This window comes from Thamnophis sirtalis, unplaced genomic scaffold (assembly GCF_051295495.1).
Source record: "Thamnophis sirtalis isolate CommonGarterSnake01/CBP01778 unplaced genomic scaffold, rThaSir2_p1.2 scaffold_11, whole genome shotgun sequence".
NCBI lineage: Eukaryota > Metazoa > Chordata > Lepidosauria > Squamata > Natricidae > Thamnophis > Thamnophis sirtalis.
The window spans coordinates 58,237,599-58,261,422 of NW_028261391.1; the positions used below are offsets into that span (position 1 = coordinate 58,237,599).

The window sequence follows — 23,824 nt, forward strand, 5'->3', positions numbered from 1 at the left end:
ATATTAGTAACTAACAGTGGTGGGTTACTGGAGGTATACCCCAGTACGGGGGTACAGGAGCCAGCCCGAAGCACCGGATACCATTCCGGTATGGTACTCTGGAGGGCCCACCCGCACTCGTTACCTGTGTTTTAAAGCTTCTGCGCTGCCATGCATGCGCATGGCGCATACAGCACCTGTACGACGCTCCAGGGAGCAGCTGGAACATCACAGAGATACTAGAATGCATGTGCGTGCTGTGCACATGCTGCGGGCATCCATGAGAACGCCGCCGGCCCCGTTCCAACCATACCGGTTGGAACGGGATTTGAAACCCACCACTGGTAACTATACATATGTACTAAAGTAGAATGAGAGGTGTACTTCAGTGAAGCTAGCTCTGTTAGAAGGAAGGAGGGACAATCTTTGATTACCCACAAACCGCTGCCTTCAAGGTTAGAAAGTGAGACTGTAAAATGATGTTGAAAAATGACTGTAGAAATAAGTTCCATTAAGGTAAAGTTAAAAACACTTCACATTCCATGGCAAATTAGACAGAAGTTTGATGACGTGGTCCAGTGATGTCAGAGACATTTAATAACAGATATTTAAAACAGTAAAAGATGTGGCCATTTCTTGGCTCTTCCACATAACCTCCTTTCTAAAATATCATGATGGTCCGTTTACTGGGTCAGGAAGAAAGGATCTCACAACAAACTTTGATCTTGAGGCCAATCTGTCACTATTGCCAAGTCAAAAAACCCTACACAATGTATCCTTACGTTACACTGGAACTTGCCAGTTCAACCCAGTTGTGAGGCTGACTCAGCTGAAGATGGAAAGATTTATCCCACTCATATCAAATAGTTCATACTAGCTTCTCCATTCTGTATGCTGGGAGCAGAGAGAAAGGGGGCTTCTCGATTGCACCTCTGAGTACTAGTCCTGCATGAGAAGCATTCATGGCTCACTGCAAAGAAATGCCATAAGGAATCTCATGACTAGGTTGACCCAGCAAGATCAGAAAAGAGAAGGAGGGATAAATACAGGGGCATTGCACAGATGGCCCTGAGGAAGGAAGAAGGAAAAAGTACTCGTGGAAGAAGAGGTCCAGGCTGTAGGCTCTGGAACCCAACCTTTCAATTCCCACAGACTCAACAAAATGTTATCCGCTGTGTTGAAATGAAATCTTTGTGAAAGATTAGGGCACCTGTATACATGATTGCACGGGAGTCTTAGCTTTTATTTTTTCTTTTTAACTGGAAGTATAAAGTCTCTTGGATTTATCATGAAGTAGTAATAGCAATAGCACTTAAATTTATATACCACTTCACAGTGCTTTACAGCCCTCTCTAAACAGTTTACAGAGTCAGCGTATTGCCCCCCACAATCTGGGTCTTCATTTTACCCACATCGGAAGGCTGAGTCGACCTTGAGCCTTGTGAGATCTGAATTGCCAAATTGCAGGCAGCTGGCAGGCAGCAGAAGTAGCCTGCAGTACTGCACTCTAACCACTGCGCTACAATGGCTCAAGTATGCAAAATAATGGCATATGCTATTGATTCTGAATACTTTGGCATTATAATTCTGCCAAAATCATTAAATGTTAACAATCTTATTTAAGCCTAGTTAATCTGTATATGGTTTTAGTTAAATCATTAACTATCATTCAGTAAGCTGAATAGTAGTCATCATAGAATTCAGATTATATTTCCCACTTCAGTTATAAATAAGTATTGATGGGATTATTGAATGGGGAATAGAATACTTTATGATCCCACTGCCAAGGTTATAAATATATCAAGGTCTTCAAAGGAATGAAGTAGCAATTAGCACACTAAGTCATCCTGATGTTTCTTGTTTTGATTATTACATTTCTTGAATAGCTTCTAATAGAGAGTAATGATTTGACTGTCTTAGATTCTTACAACTCCTGTTATGTAAGCATACTTCAGGGTCTAGAAAAGTGGTTCCCAACCTTTTTTTTTGGCCATGCCCCACCTAAGCATCTTTAAAATCCTGATCCCCCCCCCCACATATAATTCTTACTTTACTCAAAAAGTGAACTCTACTCACACAGAGGAAGCCTAAAAGGCCATTAACTTAATTTAAACAAGGTTCAAATTGCCCCCATAAAAAATCGAATTGCACTCTTGTGGGGTGTGGGCCCCACGTTGGGAACCACTGGTCTAGAAGATGATTGTTTCCACAGTCTAAAATGTGGCAGCAAACTTCCATGCAATTACAAGAAATGATAGGAGATAAAGCTATATGATTATACTATACATAGTATGATCTAATGTGGGTATATAGAAACATTTGCATTGATAAAAAGTTTCTTCCAGGCATTTAGGGGAACTTTTATTAATTGATATTATTATATTTTATACTGTCTTGCCACACAAATAGTGCGATAATAGAGTTCATTTTAGAAGTATACCTGAATATCTAAAGATGTGCACAAGATAGTCAAGAGTTCCTCAGATACAGTTCTATCTAAATCAATTGCATTGTTGCCAAAGATTTATGAACAAGTATAGGAAAAAACAATCAAATTTGCCATTATTACCCAGTGTTAAATACACAACTGGAAATGATTGGAATATCAGGGGGGGTTAAAGCATATAGGCTTGTCAGCAATGCAAATCCTTCTGGACCTTGGTTTCTATTAGTCATATAAAGTTCATTAAGACTCTACACACTTTACATTTCTGTTCCTATTCTTGCTTGATTGTATAAATGTACACTAGCCTTCATCGGTTTGATAATATGATTATCCGGTACAGGTAGTCTTCAACTAACGACCACCATTTGGACTGGATTTTCTGTCACTAAGAGATGCTATTGTTAGTAAGTCATCACATGACCAGACTCACATGGTTATAATAAATATATCTAAGTGTATTGTGTAAACATATGCATAATTAAATTGAGTACTATACTGATAGGAAAATATACCATAGAGTGCTCTTCAAATATATCAGAATACACTGTATAAAAAACAGGATGGTTAATAGTATTTATCTTTCCTGAAAGCTTGCTTGATGTTTGAACGTTGGGTTTCAGAAGAATGCATTGAGTACACCGTTAGCAAGGCCTGTTCTCATCCTACCCAATAGCTGAATAGGAAAGATTCTAATCATGTAACCCTGGTATACGATTTATGGTCTTACATACAGGGCAGGACGCGGTGGCTTAGTGGCTAAGATGCTGAGATTGTCAATCAGAAAGGTCAGCAGTTCAACAGTTCGAATCCCAAGTGCCGGGTAACAGAATGAGCTCCTGTTACTTGTCTCAGCTTCTGTTAATCTAGCAGTTCGAAAGCATGCAATAAAGCAAACAGAAAAATAGGAACCACCTTTGGTGGGAAGGTAACAGTATTCAGTGTGCCTTCGGCATGCCGGCCCCATGACCATGGAGACGTCTTCGGACAGCGCTGGCTCTTTGACTTTGAAACAGAGATGAGCACCGCCCCCTAGAATCAGGAATGACTAGCACATATGTGTGAGGGGAAGCTTTACCTTTACTATACTGCTAAGATTGTTTGAGGATTGGTAGAATTGCAAAGAGAAACAGTGCTTTCTGGAAAGTGACTATTTCACACCTCCAACCAAGAACAGCTTTTATCTCACGGCATGTCCCTGCACCAATTTACTATACCAAGTTAACAATTTTAAATATATGAAAGTGTATCCTTTTTTCTCTGGCATTCATAAGAAAGCAGAAAATGTAAGGATGCAATTTTCATCTTCTAGTTAAGATAAGTTAAATCTGGTGAGAATTTGCCTGGATTTTCTGGCTCATTCTGATCAACCTCTTATATATTCTCTATAATGTCAGGATGATTGGTCAGTTTTATAGTTACAATGCTTATTACAATATCCACAAGAATGTGGCAGTAACTTATTGTACTCTAATCCTTGTCTCAGGCGTAGATCTAGAAGTTTTTATCAAGTGGATCAAAACCTGATAAGTGGTCATCTCTTAGCTTCTAGGATCAGATAACAGGAGTGTGGGAATTTGCAATAAATACATCTACATTTTATTAATTATTCACAGGTACACATATTGATAGAATTTCCATTAAAAGCCTAACATATCTCTGGCTAGTAGAATCTGTGCAGTAGATTCAGAGACCTGTCTCTGCACTGGATCTCTATTACATCAGTTATCTATGTTCATCTCGTTTACTCATCAGTGCAACATTAGATATTAAAATATTACCATTAAGCATTCTACAGAAGCAAACATACGTACTTCGATTACATTTTTCCAACACCTTGTGATGGTTGTGGACTTCAGATGCTAGGATTGCATTTTGTTCCTTTAGTTTATTTATCTGAAAAAAACAGATGACCCAAATAATGAGATTACCAGAGAAATTTAAACACTTATAATGATGCTACGAACATTGCAAGAAGTTTTGCTTAAATCTATCAAGTTTCCAATCCAATTATCAATTTTAAGTGAATAACAGCAACCAGGGAGTGTACCAATATTCTTAGTTATTTCACTGATGTATTAGTTTCTATACCAAGTTGCAAACAACTGCTGGATTTCCAGCTAAAGAAGCAATCTGAAACAACCTTTTATTACTTCCTGATATTACTTCCTAATATCTTTGGTCAAGGTTATAGCCAAATAGTATTAAAACAGCTAGAATGCTTTAAATGCTATATTAAATGGAGCCTGCCTTGAGAGGTAGCAATTAAATACTTTGCAGCTCATGCAGAGAAAGCTCTTGCTTATGAAGAATTAAGATTTAGCTAGCAAGACAGCTTACAAAGGGACAGGATATTATTAAGATGTATATTTTAAAATTCTTGCTTTAGCTTTGACTAGCATAATATCTACCATAAAAATCACAGCTTCTAATCTCAGCAATTTAGAATAATATATTCACATATATAGTGGGTCACTTTTCAGGAGATGGATGACTATCTAAATTTGATTAATAAATAAATAACAAACAACCAGGTAGCAACACCCTGACCATGCATAGGTAGTCCTCGATTTATAAAGGTTCATTTAACAATGTTTCAAAGTTTACAATGACCTTGGAAAAAGGATTTTACAACCATCACATCACCCCTTCAGTCACATAATCACAATCTGAGCACTTGGCAACCAGCTTGCATTTACATCTGACTGCAGTCTTTTGCGGCCATGTGACTGTGATTTCTAAACTTCCTAGACCAGTGTTTCTCAACCTTGGCAACTTGAAGATGTCTGGACTTCAACTCCCAGAATGCTGGCTGGGGAATTCTGGGAGTTGAAGTCCAGACATCTTCAAGTTGCCAAGGTTGAGAAACACTGTCCTAGACGTTTTCTGACCAAAAAAAAAGCCAATTAGGGAAGATAGAACCGCTTAAAAATAGTCATAAAATAGCATCTGCTCACATGATGACTCACTTTGCAACCTGATTGACTTACAATGGAAAGACCGTAGTTGTGGTCTTAAGTCGAAGGCTGCTTGTACAGTGGTTCTCAGCCCTCTGGCTAAAATACTTACTTCTGCTATTCCTTCTACAAAGGTGCTCTTCAGGTTTTCCAGCTCAATGACGGCAGTTTTCTTCTCCTCTTGAAGTGAGATAATTTGATCTCGCAGGTCTTCATTTTCAAGAAGAGCAATGGCCGTTCATTTTTCATTTTAAGATAAAAAGGAACAGGGTAAGTGTAGAAAAGCTGAAGAGCAAAGGCATTCACTGTTTCTTGAATTATTAAGCACGCAGAGGTTTCACATGTCGATGTTCTCACAAACAAGAATGGTTAACTAGCCTTTTAATCTGAGTTTGAGAGTTTCATTGTGGAGGTTTTCAACTCTGAAAGGGAAGTTTCTCAACTCAGCTACACAAGTTATCTCTCAGTTTTAGAGAAAGCTTCTTTTTTAAGGAAGACACAAAAATTATTTGCTTATTCAGCAGTTCTACTGTAATAGCTGTCATCTCATTTTCTATTTTCCTATTTCATCATTCTAAATGATAGAGCCAAAAATCATAACTGGAAATCACTACCTAGAGAGATTAACATTCAAAATTAAGGCACATAAAAGTAAACAGCTGCGTGCCATTTAGCACTACAAAATAATACTAAAGTGCTACATTTTAATGTAATTAAGCTTTAAATACTCCCAGTTCACATAACCCTGAACAATATACAGTTAGGATAAAAGTATATAATCATTTCATGAAAAAAATAAAAATCAATGTAACCCCTCCCCTGGGGAAAAAACCCATACCATTCAAGCAAATGGAGGGGGGGAGGAACAAAAGTAATTTTAAAATTACAACTTAAAAAAAACTGGGCTAGTTTCAAAAGTAATCAGTATAATCCGAATTATCAGAAACTGTTCATAAACATCAATTTTATAGCAGAAAAAAGCAAGAAAAGGAAGTGGGTATGACTTTTCCTAGAGTTCCTAATAGAGGCCAATACATAGTTTAAGTCAGCATGCTATGAACTGTATATGAATTTCTTCATTAAATACATTGTTTTATTCAGTATCATGATCCCCATTTTATGGAAGGCTGGCCTGCAAAAGCAGTACAGAATCTGAAACTATGAGTCTATGAATGAGGTTTAGTTTAAGTCAGTAAACTGACTTGATTTAAGGCAACAACTGAACTGCAAAAGATTATGCTATGCTATTTAACCTAATTCCGATGGCTTAACCTCCCCCTCCTGATTTAAAGAGTGATCCAGACACTTGTCAGCCAATCCAAAAAAAAGCATCTGAACTTCTGCTGTCCTACTGGCAAGTCCTATTATGTTATTGCTGCTTCTGGTTAAGTTTAGTGCAGTCATGTTTTGATTTGTAAGCTTGTCACTTTCTCTAAGCAAGCTGCTGTCTCTTTCAACATAGGACTTCCACTAATTAGGGCTCTGCATCAGGAATGGGTAGGTTCCATCTTCAGAAATCTATTTAGTGTTCTAGGTTTTTTTAGGTTGGTTTGTCTACTCATTACACCACGTCTTTCAGCAGAAGCTGGAGGCTTCATCCAAATGTTGCACAAAAAATGCACATTCCAACATTTTGATGAAACAAACTCTTGTTCAGTATTTGCCTGAACATCATGACACAATTACAAAAGGGGCACAGTTTCATCATAGTGATTCTCCGTGGAGGTGCCTGAGTCCTACACATTATAGCCCAAGGTAAAACAATATGGAGTCAAGAAACATGGGAAGGTATCACCATAGAAATCCAGAAGGGAGTGAGGTAAATTCTGTCATAAATTAGTAAGCAGCTACTATACATCTGAACTGAACTGAACTGAACTAAGAACTGATCCTAACTATTGGACAACAAGGCTACTGACAACAAAAGCCAACTTCAACATCTCTCAACCTTTTTTTGGACATTACAATGAAGAAAAGAAGTGCACTTGATAAGTGTTGGCTACAATGCATATAAATGGTATAATAAGCTACATGTACAGTAGAATTCTCACAGTGTAATAGCCTTATTTTTCTGGTGGCTTTCAGATGAATTGGAATTCACTTTCCATTATTCCTAGAGAGCAGAGCATCTGGCCATTCTAATGAGGGGTTAGAGGGGTTGAAATCTAACCCATTTGGAAACTTAGATTAGGGAAGGGTATCTATTACAATGAAACTGGATCTTCATGTTCACTTTTTGAAAATGCAAATCAACTCTAATCTTCAGAAAAACGCTCACCTTTTATTACCTGCTGGCACTCCATTGAGTCACAGGCTCTAGGGCTAACTTCTGTGTCCGTGCAAGATTCTCCATCATCAATGTTGATTTCTTCCGTAATGATGTCTGGCCCCAGTTTTGCCATATACAACATGCTGATTCTTTTCAGAGTCTTGTTCTCTTTGTTCAGCTACAAAATGTCAATTACATATTCTGTTGCTATGAATTTCTTAAATAGTTTTTTTTTCCTTTTGAAGGAAAAATAAACATGTCAGATGCCTGTAAAGTCGCCAATGGGTTTGGCTGAAGAGAACAACATTAATGGATTTTTCATTAGTCACACTTAAATTGGGAATTCCTTATCCTCCTAGCATGACATGTTAATAATTGTGCTCTATAAAACCTCTTTATTTAAGAAGCCTTTCGTTTAGTATTTAATATACTTTATTTCCCTGACCGATTTTATTTTGTGGTTAATGCTGTCTATACTGAGTGATGCATGAACAGCAAAAGAGAAGAGGACAAAGGGTCATATAAATGTAATAAGACTGGCATTTTTTGAGACATCAATTTCAATGTAATAGAGCAGATATCGGCAGTTTTTCAAGCTAAGGTTCTACCTGGTTATTGTGCTGCACCTGAGAAGCAAAATTCCCCAATATGGGTGAGGCTGTTAAAAAAATTAAATGTTATTTATTTAATTTAAATGTAAGCTTCATTAAATTACCATTAACCATTAACATTAATTAATATAACATGTATTTAATATTTTCTGCTATCGTATTAAAAATGAAAATTCAGAACTTTTATAGAAATTTTGAGGGCTTCATTCAAGATTCAGAACCTCCATAATATATAAATTAAAAATCATGGCTCTTGAGAAATGATTTGAACTAACTTGCAACTTTATAAAATTTTATAGCTTTATAGCTCAAGTTGCAATAGAAATGGGTTTGTAAGAGAGGTGGGTTCCTACCAGTTCGCACCTATTCGGTAGAACAGGTTCGTCAAATCTACCAAACTGGTTAGAAGAGGTTCCACCAGTGGACCCGGAAAGCAGGCCACACCTACAGAAGAGGTTCCAAAAATTTTTTAAACCCACCACTGGTCCTTGGATATGATTATTCTACACTATCATGCTCATATTTATAAAACTCAGTGCCTCTGTGAAAGGTAAGGATGACTACTGCGTTTGTGGTGCAATCAGAACATTGTGTGTGTTGAAGTTGTTTTAACACAAACCAAAGATGCCTTTTAAAAAAACAAGTTTACATCCTATTCTTATGCATGCCAGTGCTGTGTGTGAGGTAATTTAAGGTGGTTCTGACAAGTGTTATCGGCATCTTCATATCCGGTCACATGGGCGGCAAGCCACTCCCATCCGGTCACATGGGCAGCAAGCCACTCCCACAAAGGAGGCCACACCCACAGAGTAGGTTCGAACAATTTTTGAAACCCACCACTGGTTTGTAAGGTCAACCCCCCCCCCCTTTTTAGGATATCTTGTTAGCTGCTACTTCTAAGGATACGGGAAGGAAGGGTATGATATTGCTTTAACTTGGGGTCTAGTCCCTCTCCTGAATTGAAGCATTTCTGAAGGTCCAGTAAGTACACAACAGCTCTTCCCTTCTGTAAATATATACAATGATTTTAATCATCCATGAATATACATCCATGCTTTCTGGAGGGAATTCATAGAGTTCTAAACTTTGTACTCTAAGGCTTAAGCTCAGACGGAAATTTTTGAATGTAGGACAATGCCTTTAGTTATACATATTTAATTGAATCCAATTATACATGATCATCAAGTTTGTTTGGTGAGTTGTACATTTTAATGGAGTAAGTTACCGCTGCATATAGCAAGACACTTTCTCATCCTCTTCCTCAGGTGGCACAACAGGTGATTTAATCTAAAGATGTTTCCTCTTTGCTTCAATATATAGAAATGGGTACAAAAATAAATTATAAACTAAAAAAGAAAGAAAAGGGACAAAACCTTATAATGTATACAAAAAAGCGCTCAATTTCTAATTACTTTGGTGACAGAGTAATATTGGTAAGGTTTTTTTCATCATGTCATGTCAATAGAAACTCAGTTCATAAGAAGAAAGTATTCATATAAACAATTCAAGTTTGTAAATTTGAAATAACACTGCCTTTCTGATTAAAAAAAATAACCTTTTTTGCTCTGACTCATACTCAATAGGTAGTATAAACAGTTCTTCATACATAATAGATTTCAAACTCTGGGGAAAACATTCAGAAACACAGTCATACTTTAAAACTATTAATTTTCCAAACTATGTTAATAAGTATATGAAGTAAATGGCTTAACGTATGGCTGCTTTGCAGGGAGAAAAATATCCCAAAGAAAAATTAACTGACAGCTTCTCTTGGCTGGAAAATTGGAAGCACATTGGCCACAGCTCACTACAAAATGAAATATGCAGGTGAACATAAATGCCAGCATTCTTTTTCAACAAGAACTATGCTGTTGTTGGATCTGAAACAAAAACATTTTTTAAATGCAGGTTAGAAATGCTGGCATCAAGTTTTTCAAACTACGAGCAGGACTTAAGTTTAGATATTACTTCTGTGCCATTTGAAATTTTGCCAAATTCTTGCTTCAAATACAGTTTACTGTTCTATTTAAAGCAGGTATAGATTTTATTTTTAAAAATATTTTTTTTTAAAAAAACAAGGCAAGATGAAGAAGAGCTGCAAAAAAGAATTCATTCTGAGAGGAGCACAATAAAACATAGCAGAGAACAGCAAAGCCAAATCATCGTACTTACTTCCATACCCTCCAATCCCTTTGCATCTTTCATTTCTGTCCTTGAATGTCCAGTTCCATTAATGAAAGGTTATTGTTTCAAGGTAGCTTTGATTATTCATAACTTGTACTATTATATATATAGACACAGGGTCAAAGTTAAACATGAAAAATGAAAAAGTAGAAATTGGGAATGCTAAATCCAAAATCTTGCCTATCTGCATTTGATTCTATCAGAATACAATGGTTCCATTATACACTAATTTGCTTAACCTTTAAATTAGGTTAGCTGTGAGAGCAGAAGCTGCAAAAGGAACAACTGCACTCTATATCAGCATGTCTAATGTTCCTGCAACTTGGTAGGACAGTCAGTAATTGGAATTACAATAAAAATAATATCTGTGTCCCAGGGGTGGGTTCTAGCCGTTGTTACTGCCATTTTGCTTGTAGGTACGCTTTGCGCACACGCGCTGGATGTGTGCTACACATGCATGCGCAGTTCAATAGAAATTGTTCTGTACATGCGCAGAACTCAAAAACAAGATGGCAGCGGCAACCAGGGAACCGATTTGGAGGAGTGGCCAGCCTGGATTGCTGCCATTTCTGCCACCCAGATCGGCATGCCATTAGCGGTTCGCCCAAACCAGGCCGAACCGGTAGGAACCCACCACTGCTCTGTCCCGTTCCATGAATAATTTTGCATTACACAATGCAGAACTACAGCAGAAGCTTCTATTTCTAAGAAATAATCAGAGACCAAGAGAAGATCCAAAAGTCGTCTCTTTTCAAAACTACATGAATTAACATAATCATTTTGAGGATTTAGAAACATACTGCTTCAAGAGACCTATTGGATATTGGTGCAATTTATTAGAGTTGAAGTGGGGCTTAGTTTACATACAAAGAAAAGCTAGAGTTTATCTATTTTAAAAATTCTCTCTCCATCAGGACTAAAGCAGTAGATTGGTACATGCTATTCGATTATATATTGATATATTTATTTATTGATTCAATAGGTGCATGTTGGTGCATGCTGTCCAATAATGTATTAATATAATTATTTATTATTATTATACACATTACACAGAGACACAGAGTGATTATTATTATACCAGCCAAAGAGGATTGTGCCACTGTCTTATTTTACTGTGTGCCATTACATAAAAAGAATAGAAAGAAAAAATCCATGCATGCATGTTCATACTGATAAGTTCTCGTTTTATAAATCCTTACATAGTATCATTATGCAAACAATCAAGTAAATACTTATACAAAGTACACTATTAATGCATCTACATTTTAAAAAATATTACTGTAGAGTTTCTGTTCTATCTGAAGCAGGGAGTAAATTCAAAAATGTACACACACACACGTCATGGAACAGCCAACATTGCTAATGAAATTTGGTTCAAAATTGCTTCAATCTATTTTCTGATGATGAAGTGGTTGCTATGTGTTTTTCCCAACTAAAAAAAAAACACCAAAGAGATAAAAACATTCTTTAATAATAATAATGCACTTCTGATGAGATGGAATATAGAAAATTATATACTTGGCAAATTCATCAACCTAGATGCAATCAACATAGCAGTGCAGGTCACCTTTTGCTTGCTCCATAGTTTGCTTTCATAAACAATCACCTGAAATGTAATACTCTGCCTGACTTTTCCATTTGATTCAGACCCTGAAAAGCTCATTATTCTTTTATGCGACAGACACTTGGTGTATTTCTATACTTGTTTATCTGTTAACCCAGATGCATAACATACATGTGGGAGGAAGGTGTCAAAGAATATAAATATGCATATATTTATGAACATATTTATGAATATATATGCACATATTTGTAAAATAACACTTTTCTATTGTCCTTATATTTCTCTCCAATCCCTAGATATGAATATCATATTTCAGGGCTGCTTCATTCTAACATGTAAATCTTAACACATAATAAACTATTATCCATGAAGGGATTTTATCATGCACTAACTCTAAGAGTATAACCAAGAACACTTAAAAGGAAAAAGATACTGGATAGTTCTTCATGTTCAATGGGACAATATTGACAATATTGTATATCACTGAGTAAATATGCCACACTAAATGTATGTATGTATGTATGTATGTATGTATGTATGTATGTATGTATGTATCTGTCTGTCTGTCTGTCTGTCTGTCTGTCTCTATCTATCTATCTATCAATCAATCAATCAATCAATCAATCAATCAAATTTATTCAGGAGGAAATCCCACATAAAATTTAATAGGATTTCTGCCAAGTAACGCACAAGCATTTACTGACTGCAGCCCCAAAATAACTCCAGACAGAACTGGAGTCTCATTTTCTGAAGTAAATCTCATAGTTTCTCCAGTATACAATGGCCAATAAGGTATTGGCAAGGCGGTTGTGTGAGTCCGTCCTGATCAACCGATTACCTTACGACTGTGACTTCAGAGAACAGAGAATGTAAAATATAAAATTGGTTCTTACCTTAGTAGCAAAAGCTTCTGCACTTTCACGACATGTCTTTTCAATCTCCAGGTGGTTTTGTATACAGCTGACTTCTTCAATAACCATATGAGAAACTAGAGAATTAGGGTAAAACCCATGATTCACAGTTTAATATGAGTCAAACCTTTTCCATATATTGTTATTCAGAAGAACATCCTATGCTTATGAATATTTCTTTTACATCTTTTAGTATGTATATAATTGCTTTTCATGTAGCACAGAAACTATCATATGAAACGTAATAAAATGATACATTTGGGAGATTATGAAATCACATTCTTGATTCTCACTGAGGAAATCCTCCCCAGTGTTCTAGTCTGACAAAGATACACCTTGATGTTCCATTTCATACATTTGATGAAGTAAGTTGTTGCTCATAAAGGCATATGTCTTTTGATAAAATTTGTTAGGATGTACTAATGCCATCAGGCTGTTTCTCATTTCTTTGTATTATCGGTTTGTTTGTTTTTTTATTAGCTGGTATACTCTTTCTTGTCTATTATTTTTGAACATATTAACAAAGACATTTTGGGTTCTTTTTAACATTTTCCCCCAACTACATCTCACTCTGCTATTCAGCCTTTCTCTGTTGGGGAAGAATTTTAAAACTCTCTTTGGATTTTATTTTCAAATTGTCACTAAGTGTTTTGGGCTGCCAGACTGACTTCTTTTTTAAAAATCTTTCAATTCCACATACAATATGGGAAGGTGGAGGAGGGAGGAAATCATAAGTTTATTTTACATCAATGTGCTTGTGGCAGAGAAACAGCAAATTGCCACACTGTTAATCCTTGGTCTGTTGGTCTGTTTTATTCCAAGATTTCTTCCACTGACTCATTAGCTCCTGTCTTTCCTGTCTCATCATTCTCTATTCTTCCTTAAACTAGCAGTCTGACCAACCTCTATCAGGAAGAGGTCACTTAGGAGCAATTGAGTCAATGGCTAGAGCCATTTCTGCAATTAAAGTTCTCTCAACTGCAACACTGTGGAAAAGTGTTCTCCACTTCCTAGATGCCTCATTCTCATAAGATCTAATGTTCTGATTCTGAAATCAAGAGAATTTAGATCTGTCATAAGATCTGTTTGGAATTTCTCCCCATCTAGGTCTATTGGAATGCTTTATCAATCCTGTATACAATTAGGAGTGATTATATCCTGTTGCCACCAACTTAAATGTAAAACATTTCAACAGGCAAGCATCTAGTTGCAGGTCAATCTTCCCGCCCCAACGTGTCACTCAGATTATACTATTTGAAAGCTATTTTGTTAGGAAGAAGTATTCTGGCACCAAGGATACAAAAATGCAGCTCAAATGCCAATGGTAGCCTGTTAGCATCTCTTTTGGAATCTCAACGCATCCCATATCTTTTAAATTTGGGCAAGGGGAATGGAGACAGGTTTTGTCTTCTACAGACTAAATTTCACCCTTTATAACCCCTGTATCACTTTTCCCCTTCCCAAATGTATCCTGATTCTACCCAATTTTACATGTAGTCCTTATATTCTAGATCAGATGTGTCAAACTGGATTTCTTCAAGGGCTGGATCAGCATTGTAGTTCTCAACTTCAGCGGGCCATCCTGGGGAGAGGGAGTTAGGACAGACGCCTCCTGCAGCACCTTGCCAGCCCAAACGGGGCACAGGGTGTTTCGGCTGCCAGAGGTACTATGGGCCAGTCCTTTGCTATTCCCAGGCCAGCCCCTCAAGCCAGATTTAAGCACCTCATGGGCCGGATCCAGCCCAAAGACCTTGAGTTTGATACCCTTTGCTATTCCCAGGCCAGCCCCTCAAGCCAGATTTAAGCACCTCATGGGCCGGATCCAGCCCAAAGACCTTGAATTTGATACCCCTGTTCTAGATCAAGTCTAAGGAAGTTTTTGGGCCATTGGAAGTTGCAATGTCTATTTGTTTGTTATGTTCAAAATCAAGTCCTTTACAGCTCCATAGGTATGTAATAGTGCTGAAAACTGCGCCTTAAAAGGAACATGAGAACAATGATATGCTCCATAATTATTATTTATGCTTTGAGTTCTGTGAGCTTCTGGCACTGTACCATGACAGAGATGAAAGCAAACAGACTTAACCCAAGGAGATGCGTTGTACTTCAGCTAGGCCTGGAGCATTGCCACATGGCAGTTGGGTCTTGAGTAGAAAAGGTAAAACCAAAACTAGCCAAGGAAATTCTCTATGCTGGGATCATGTAATCAAAAAACACAGTGACAAAAGATTTGGCACCAACACCCATACTTTAAGAGGCTTATCTTCTATTAGGTCAGCCCAGGCCATCCATTTTTGCTGTGTGCCATGAGCCAAGAACAGGAATAAGCAATGCATGCCATGCAGAGATACTGTCAGCAAATGGGAAGAGTGTACACAACACGAAAAAAAGGCCCCAAGTAGACTGTGCCACATATTGCAAGAAAAAAAATAAGTTACCAGCCCACTTGCTTCAGATTGCAATCATACACACAGTTACTTGGCAGTAAAATCTATTAAGTCATTGGAATTAACTTGTATGAGTTTAGTTGCATAGTGGTATAAAGGAAATTACTGTCTCTGAACTGAAAGTATAAAGTAATACTTTATGCTCAGAAAGTAAACTGCTTTATTATGACTACCGTATTATACATATAAAATATGTACATGTAAAACATGCACTGGGGAAATGTGCAATGAAACCACAATTAGCTATTTCTAATGCAACATAAATATTATTTAAAAACTCAATAAACAGAACAAGAAACTATTGTTCACATGACATACTGTTCTTATATATAAAGCAATGACCAAAAAGAAGACACTTGTTTTTATCCAAGAAGGCTTTATGGTTACTTCCCATAGTGTGTGTGTGTAGATATATCTATATCTCCTAGAAATAACTAATTTAAGATTAGTTAACCTGCAATTATGATTAAATTTCCAAAGAGGAAAAAATCTTTAAAAATGAAATAGAAAGAAAAAGTACTAGTTTCTAAGATGTCCCGAGTTCTTCTTAGGTTGATAATAAAATTCATAAAGCAACACTAAATGGCCAGAACCCTCTCCAACCTCAACATTTTTTCAGAGGTAATAATAATATGCAGCAAATGCAGGCCAACCAAAAACCACTTAACTAATTAGTAGTTGCAGTCACCGAGAAAACATGAATCAACACTGTTATTACAAGTGGCACATTTGAGTGGCATCTAATTATGACTTGATGAGCGTGATACTTGCATTATCAACATTACTCCCGCATCCCATTAGGGACTAAAAGCCGCTGATGGCATTGACTGCAAGAAACTCCCACTCAATGGCACTGCAGCACCCAACAATCTCCTTGGCAGGGGCACCCTCACTAAATGGCACGTTAAGCGTAATTACTGGCCGACATTGTAAATAAACAGGATTGGAAGTGAAAATTGTACCAAGTGCATAAGACACAATCTGACACATTGGAAGTGGCAGCCTTAATTGAGAGTTTCTTTGACTGTTCAAGATCATTTCAACTGCATTTCTTGGAGGACAGTGATTATAACTGTGGAGACAGACGGCATAATGGTATCAGCACTGCTGACAGAGCAGTGAATTAAATTGTATCTGCTGTTGTGTGAAAGCCTTGATGAGAAGTACAGATCCTTAGTGGTCTTATCATTATCACACAATGGTCATGTTGTCATCAACCTTTCTGGCTCCAATTGAAAAGAAATGATTGTGTGGTGAAGCGTCCCCCTCCCTTACCACCACCTTCTATCTCTTGTGCTGAATAGAACCAATTTTCAGAGAGCTATGAAATCACGCTATAGGGCCTAAAATGCAGCTGCTTGGCATACAAACTGGGCCCCATTAAACAGGAATCAGGCACAATATGTGTTTATGCCGAGAGAACAAATAGAAGCTGAGCACAGGCCAAGTTTATTCACAGACACAAAGCCCATGTAGCTCTTCATCAATATAATTGCCTTTTATATTGTCATTTAAATAATGGGCTCCATTATTGCTGTAAAATCCTAATATTCCTGGCATTTATTGCCATGTTTACAAGACATGTCTTTTTTTTTTTAAGGAAGGTGGGGGGGAGGGAGAAGAATCAGAAAAAAAAGTGAAGAGGAAGATAAAAGAAACCTATGACATTTTACAAAAGCAAATACTACTTTTGAATTTTAAGTCTTAGCTACTTGACATTTTCTGCCTGCTTTATGAATTGCCAATATCATAACAAGTACAAATAGGCCATAAAGTATTTGTGTATTTTTATATGCAATACTTATTCCCTTTCTTTTCACAGGAATTTGGCATATAATTAGAAAATGTTTGACGCTTAGGGTGATAGCCTAAGTTTAGGATCGTTTTGAAGGAGGCACTTCATAAATGGCCTATATATAAACTAGGGTAAACAAGAGCTGCGTAAATTCCTTTGACAACTCTGCATTAGATGCAAGGTGCTTAGGCTTTTTAAAAAAATGATTATTAACCCAACAAAACACACTATACTGACAGGGAGGTAACATAACAAGCTGTGATACTGTTGTCATCCTTCTCAAGAAGCTATTCACAAGAGCTTTTCCACTCCCATTAGCTGTGTTTTGTTACCCTCAGACCCTACACTGGATCAATAGAAGTGTTGTCTCGTAAGAGGAAAATCTGGGGGTTTGGCAAGATGGGTGAGTTGTTCACATGTTTATCCCTTGTGCCAGAGGAAGTCAACATCATACCTATTTTAAATCCGGCGATGTCTGGTTTTTGTATCACCAGACTTAAAAGGGGACAGTGAAGCTCAAGAAGTCTGCAACCCTGGGATTTCAATCCATAAGCAAACAGGGCTCTTCTGATAGGAGACATGGGTGGGATTTCTTCTCCTCTCTAACAGCATATCAAAAAGTAACAAAATAGGTGCAAAGGGTAAGCAAAGTACAAAGGTTTCTTTTCATTATAACCCTTTGAAAGAGAAAATGTCATCCATTTAAAAAAAAGAGCTTTTAGTTTCTGCTAACAAGAGAAAAAAAAGGTCTCTTTCTGGCTTTTGGAGCACAACTCTGGATGTGTTTAAAAATAGAGAAGCCATTACACTGATAATGGATGCAAGAAAGCAAAAACATATCATATGCTTGTAATCCGTATTAGATATAAATTTTAATTAACTGTATGTATAATGTGTATGCTAGGTCTTTTAGAAATAAATCACTCCTTCTCAGACAAAGAAATACTATCCAGTCGAATGGAGTTTAAAGACATTACGCTAGATGAATTATGCCAATTGTGAATCACGGGAGATTAGAAAGTTAGCAAACGGAACTAACTCCTTGGCAAGAAAATGCCAAAGGAATAAATGAACAGATCTTTAAGAAGATGAGCTGTGCCTTGTAAAAACATCAGACAGATTTTCGGTCAGTGTTAAACATCTTAGGCAATGTATTAGTGTATGGTTTGACTTTGAAGATACAAACAGATCTGACTTTAATGCAGAAATCCACTACCATCTTTTACAAGTGTACAAGAGGCAAATGTTTGTAGATAAAATCCACTGTGGGGAGAACAAATATTCTGCAAACATTTACAGGAGCTTTGGCTGGCTACATTATTTTCTGTAATATTTTTTCGTAGTCCTTTTTGAACTTATTTGCTTTGGATCAACTCCAGTTGGGTCAAATAGGGCTAGGACTCTTAAGCTTATTCTAGCTCAAACAGGGATTTTGAACATTTTTGAAAACTGCGCTATCAGCTCCATAGAAGGGACAATTATAAATCTGGAAGAAAGAAGGAATGTAACTAAAAGGGTTTAAGAAATGCTTGATTCATTATTTTTTTCTGCTATGAGAAAAGAATTTGGAGTAGAATGGATCTTTTATCCTTGCTCAGTGGCCCTGGGATAGGCAAATGCCTATCTGGAAGAGGCATATATAGATAGCCAACTGGTAACAGAACGAGGTAAAGCAGCAGCCCCCAACCTATAGAGCACCAGGGACCAGTTCTGTAGAGAGAGGTTTTTCTATGGACCGGAGGGGATGTGGTTTCTCATGCTGCCTGTCTCCCATGGATAGGGCTTCGCTTGTTTGTATGGTTCGGTTTCTGGCACATCGTGGCCTAGTGCTGGTCCACGGACTAGAGATTGGGGACCCTGAGATAAAGAGTACTACTTCTCATACTGTTATCCCAGTGGACTTTGATGACTCCTTCCCCTTGGAACCCAGCATAAAACAATCTATATGCAGCACATTGGTAATGGTCAGCATCCCTTCCTTCCCAATTATGGTATGTTTAGGCAGGCATGACAACAATTCTGAAACAGGTTGTACATACACAAACTGGAGTTATAAATCTAATAGCAGTGGTCCAAATTTTATATATATATATATATATATATATATATATATATATATATGTATATGTATATGTATATGTATATGTATATGTATATGTATATGTATATGTATATGTATATGTATATGTATATGTATATGTATATGTATATGTATATGTATATGTATATGTATATGTATATGCATATGCATATGCATATGCATATGCATATGGATATGGATATGGATATGGATATGGATATGGATATGGATATGGATATGTATATGTATATGTATATGTATATGGATATGGATATGGATATGGATATGGATATGGATATGGATATGTCTATGTCTATGTCTATGTCTATGTCTATGTCTATGTATATGTATATGGATATGGATATGGATATGTATATATGTATGTATGTAGGTGTTAGTATGTAGGTCTCTAGTTATTCGTGTTTTCTCCCGCGTAAAATTGGAGATGTCTTGGCGACGTTTTGACGAAGTCTCATTCGTCATCTTCAGGCTTCTTCAGGCTTGGTGCTGGAAGCACCAAGCCTGAAGAAGCCTGAAGATGATGAATGAGACTTCGTCAAAACGTCGCCAAGACATCTCCAATTTTACGCGGGAGAAAACACGAATAACTAGAGACCTACATACTAACACCCGCAAAAACCTCAGAATAGATAGATAGATAGATAGATAGATAGATAGATAGATAGAGATAGATATAGATATGTATATGTATATGTATATGTATATGATGTATATGTATATGTATATGTATATGTATATGTATATGTATATGTATATGTATATGTATATGTATATGTATATGTATATGTATATGTATATGTATATGTATATGCATATGCATATGCATATGCATATGCATATGCATATGGATATGGATATGGATATGGATATGGATATGGATATGTATATGGATATGGATATGGATATGGATATGGATATGGATATGTCTATGTCTATGTCTATGTCTATGTCTATGTCTATGTCTATGTATATGTATATGTATATGTATATATGTATGTATGTAGGTGTTAGTATGTAGGTCTCTAGTTATTCGTGTTTTCTCCCGCGTAAAATTGGAGATGTCTTGGCGACGTTTTGACGAAGTCTCATTCATCATCTTCAGGCTTCTTCAGGCTTGGTGCTTCCAGCACCAAGCCTGAAGAAGCCTGAAGATGACGAATGAGACTTCGTCAAAACGTCGCCAAGACATCTCCAATTTTACGCGGGAGAAAACACGAATAACTAGAGACCTACATACTAACACCCGCAAAAACCTCAGAATAGATAGATAGATAGATAGATAGATAGATAGATAGATAGATAGATAGATAGATAGAGATAGAGATAGAGATAGATATGTATATGTATATGTATATGTATATGATGTATATGTATATGTATATGTATATGTATATGTATATGTATATGTATATGTATATGTATATGTATATGTATATGTATATGTGCAAGTGATGGAAAATAAATATCCAATATATAGTCTATATGCAAAGACCACCAATGGAAATTGGAAAAGCTTTTATTTATTTGATTTTTATTATTTCATAAATAACTGAAAGCAGCAAACATATCTAATACTCATTCTTCCTCCTATTTTCCATATACAACAACCCTGTGAGGTGAGAAAGAGAGTGACTGGCCAGTTTCACATAGCCAGTTTTCATGCCTAAGGTGGAGTCTACAACTCAGAGTCTCCTGCACATTATTAGTTTGGGCTGCTGGGAGTAGATTTTAAAGTATATGAACTGCAAAAAAAAAAAACCTGTAGAAAAATATTGCCACTTCTCATAAAATCACCCTATTATACATAAATAGTTGCAGCTCTGGAAAGACTAAACTGATTTTTGCTCATTTAAACCTTACCTTTATGCAGTTCTTGCAGCTGTTTGACCACTTCATCTCTCTCTTGTTTGAATTTGTCACACTGGAGAAAAATATGTTTTCATATTAAAAAAGGATTACTTTCTCACAATTGACAGTAAATAGAACGAAACTAGGAGTTTGTTTAAAACTGCAAGAAGAGCTTACAACTAAATGTGAAAGAAAAGTAGTGGGTGTTAGGGAAGAAACTAGTATGAGGGGGTGTAGGAAGATTGTAGACAGCAGTTTCCAGGGTAGACAAAATTGTTACATTAACACCAATCACTGCCTTCCAAAGTCAATGGAGGAATAGTTAACTATACACAGATTTGGAAATGCAAGATGAAAAAAACTTAGATTTTAAATTCTGGAGTCTGGACTTATATATATTGAATTGCATGTGCAGCAACAGGCAAATCTTGCAAATAGCTTCATTCTTGTCTATTCATATAGAATAGAGTGAATTTTTTTTCCCATTTAAACTTAATAGCTCTATGTATTCTATATCCCAAATTCTTTCAAATTCAATATATACATAGTTGGAATAATTTTCACATGAAAACAAAGAGTAGCCTTTACTATGTCTTTATATTTACTTTTGTATTTTATCAACAGAGTTCACAGGAGTCCTCTAGCAGACAGTTCCATTAAAGGCAATAAAGAGCTATTCCATCTTTCTTTCTTTCTTTCTTTCTTTCTTTCTTTCTTTCTTTCTCTCTCTCTCTCTCTCTCTCTCTCTTTCTCTTTCTCATTCTTTCTTCTATACAAAGAAAAGTAGGGAAACATGAGAGCGTAATAACTAGGATGCTATGTAATTCTATCAAGCTGACGGTCTGGATATACCGACTCTAAAGGCTGAAAAAGCTCCAGTGATATAAAAACTGTACCTACAATCTCATAATTAGTACCAGTTTATTCTTCCATTGTTGTGCTTAGTTCGTTTGATAAGGATGCATGGTTTTTTTCCTGAAATATGTGAATTTAAGCTTGTTTTTAAAGGGAGTCTTCCTTGGCTATCTTATTTTTTGCCATCTCAGATAACTTACAATAACTAACAACTTTGTGTTACACCCATTATAACATGCAATCAGGTGACTTTTGTTTAAGAACTGCTTCTGTTTTACCTAACACCACTAATTTAAAAAAAACCTAGTAATTGGCTCAGCACAATGTTTCTCAACTTTGGCATCTTTAAGTTGTATGGACTTCAACTCCCAGCATTCATCAAGATAAATGTGAACCCAATCTTTATAAATTCATTATATAAGTGCAAAGTTAATTTGACGCAGAACATTCACAATCATGATTTTTTTTTATTAGTGGTGGTAGGTAAAACAAAAGCAATTCTTAAATAAAAGTCATCTGATTGCATGTTAGAATGGGTGCAACACAAAGTTGTTAGTTATTGTAAGTTCTAAATATGAACATCTATAGTGGGAAGAACATGAATTAGATTGTAAATAGCAATAGCAATAGCACTTAGACTTATATACCACTTTATGGTGCTTTACAGCCTTCTCTAAGCTGTTTTACAGAATCAGCATATTGCCCTCAACAATTTGGCTCCTCATTTTACCCACCACAGAAGAATGGAAGGCTGAGTCAACCTTGAAAATAGTTATGGAGACAGGGAGAGATTTGCCTCATGCGCCTTTCTTTGGAATACCATGCCTTCGTAAACAAAGCACTTTCCATGGCAGGGTACATGAAATTATAAAAACAATAGTTATCCTCCATTCACCAGTGTTGTCATCTCAATTTGACTCAGCTGTCCTGACTTCTCTTCCTTTAATCTCAGGGGGAAAAATCCTGGCCAAACCATCTCTCATGTTCCACTGCACATACCTTTAAGCTGATAGCACCACCAATACCGCAAGACAACAATAACTTTATTTTTGAAATTATAACTATGACTCTTTCAGGTCACTCCAAATTCAATTGACATTCTAGGAACCTGCATCTTTCCTTTATAAAAATAAAATAGAATGAGATGCAATCTTGAAGAGCAGCTAGAATTAAAACATTTCAATCAGAACCCAACTAAGATTTATATGACAATGGAAATGCCTACTATTTTTGTTTTTAAAAAATGCTTTGTATCTTAGAATAAAAATGAATGGTCAAGGCTATCAAATCTAAAGATGCTAGCCACCATACATCCTACATAATATTCTTTCTTCAATCTTAACTCACATGCACAAAAACATCTATACAAAGCCAAACATGTTTGAATATGTAGAAGTAAAAAAGATATCTTGTATATTCATATCAGAGATTCAAATAAATAACCTGAAAGGATTGAATACATAGACAGGTTTTTTTTGTAAATCAACAGTAGGTTTATTTTTAATGGGAAAAAGTCTGCTAAAATGTACTCTCATATAGCACCCTCTTCCCATCAATAGAAATAGTTGGCTTTTATTAACAACAAAAGCTATCAAAATGCATACACAGTAAGGGAGGAAGAATTACAATCCCTAGTATAAAATAAATATAATTATTTCTTGTTTATTCTCTTAATATACAGCTTCACATAAAATGTAATCCGCTCACCTCTTAAGCCATGGTCTTCTTCTGCCTTTAGTCAAATTAAACCAATTCAAATCAATGTTTATTATTGAAATAGACAAGGATAAGGCATGCGGAAGGAATACAGTCAATAAAAAAAGACATAGACATATAAAAGATACAAAAGGGTGTCAAAAA

At 36.3% G+C, this 23,824-nt stretch overlaps 1 protein-coding gene across 1 annotated transcript in view; it reads right to left on the reverse strand.

The window, feature by feature from the left end:
- The window catches only part of SHTN1 (shootin 1), an 82,233-nt gene that overhangs the window by 38,240 nt on the left and 20,169 nt on the right, over positions 1-23,824 (reverse strand). The window contains exons 3-7 of the mRNA XM_087725872.1: positions 21,122-21,182; positions 12,901-12,995; positions 7,658-7,826; positions 5,492-5,589; positions 4,237-4,318 (exon numbers count right to left, since the gene is read on the reverse strand). Of these exons, the coding sequence (XP_087581998.1) occupies positions 4,237-4,318; positions 5,492-5,589; positions 7,658-7,826; positions 12,901-12,995; positions 21,122-21,182 (505 nt within the window). The remainder of the gene's footprint in view (positions 1-4,236; positions 4,319-5,491; positions 5,590-7,657; positions 7,827-12,900; positions 12,996-21,121; positions 21,183-23,824) is intronic.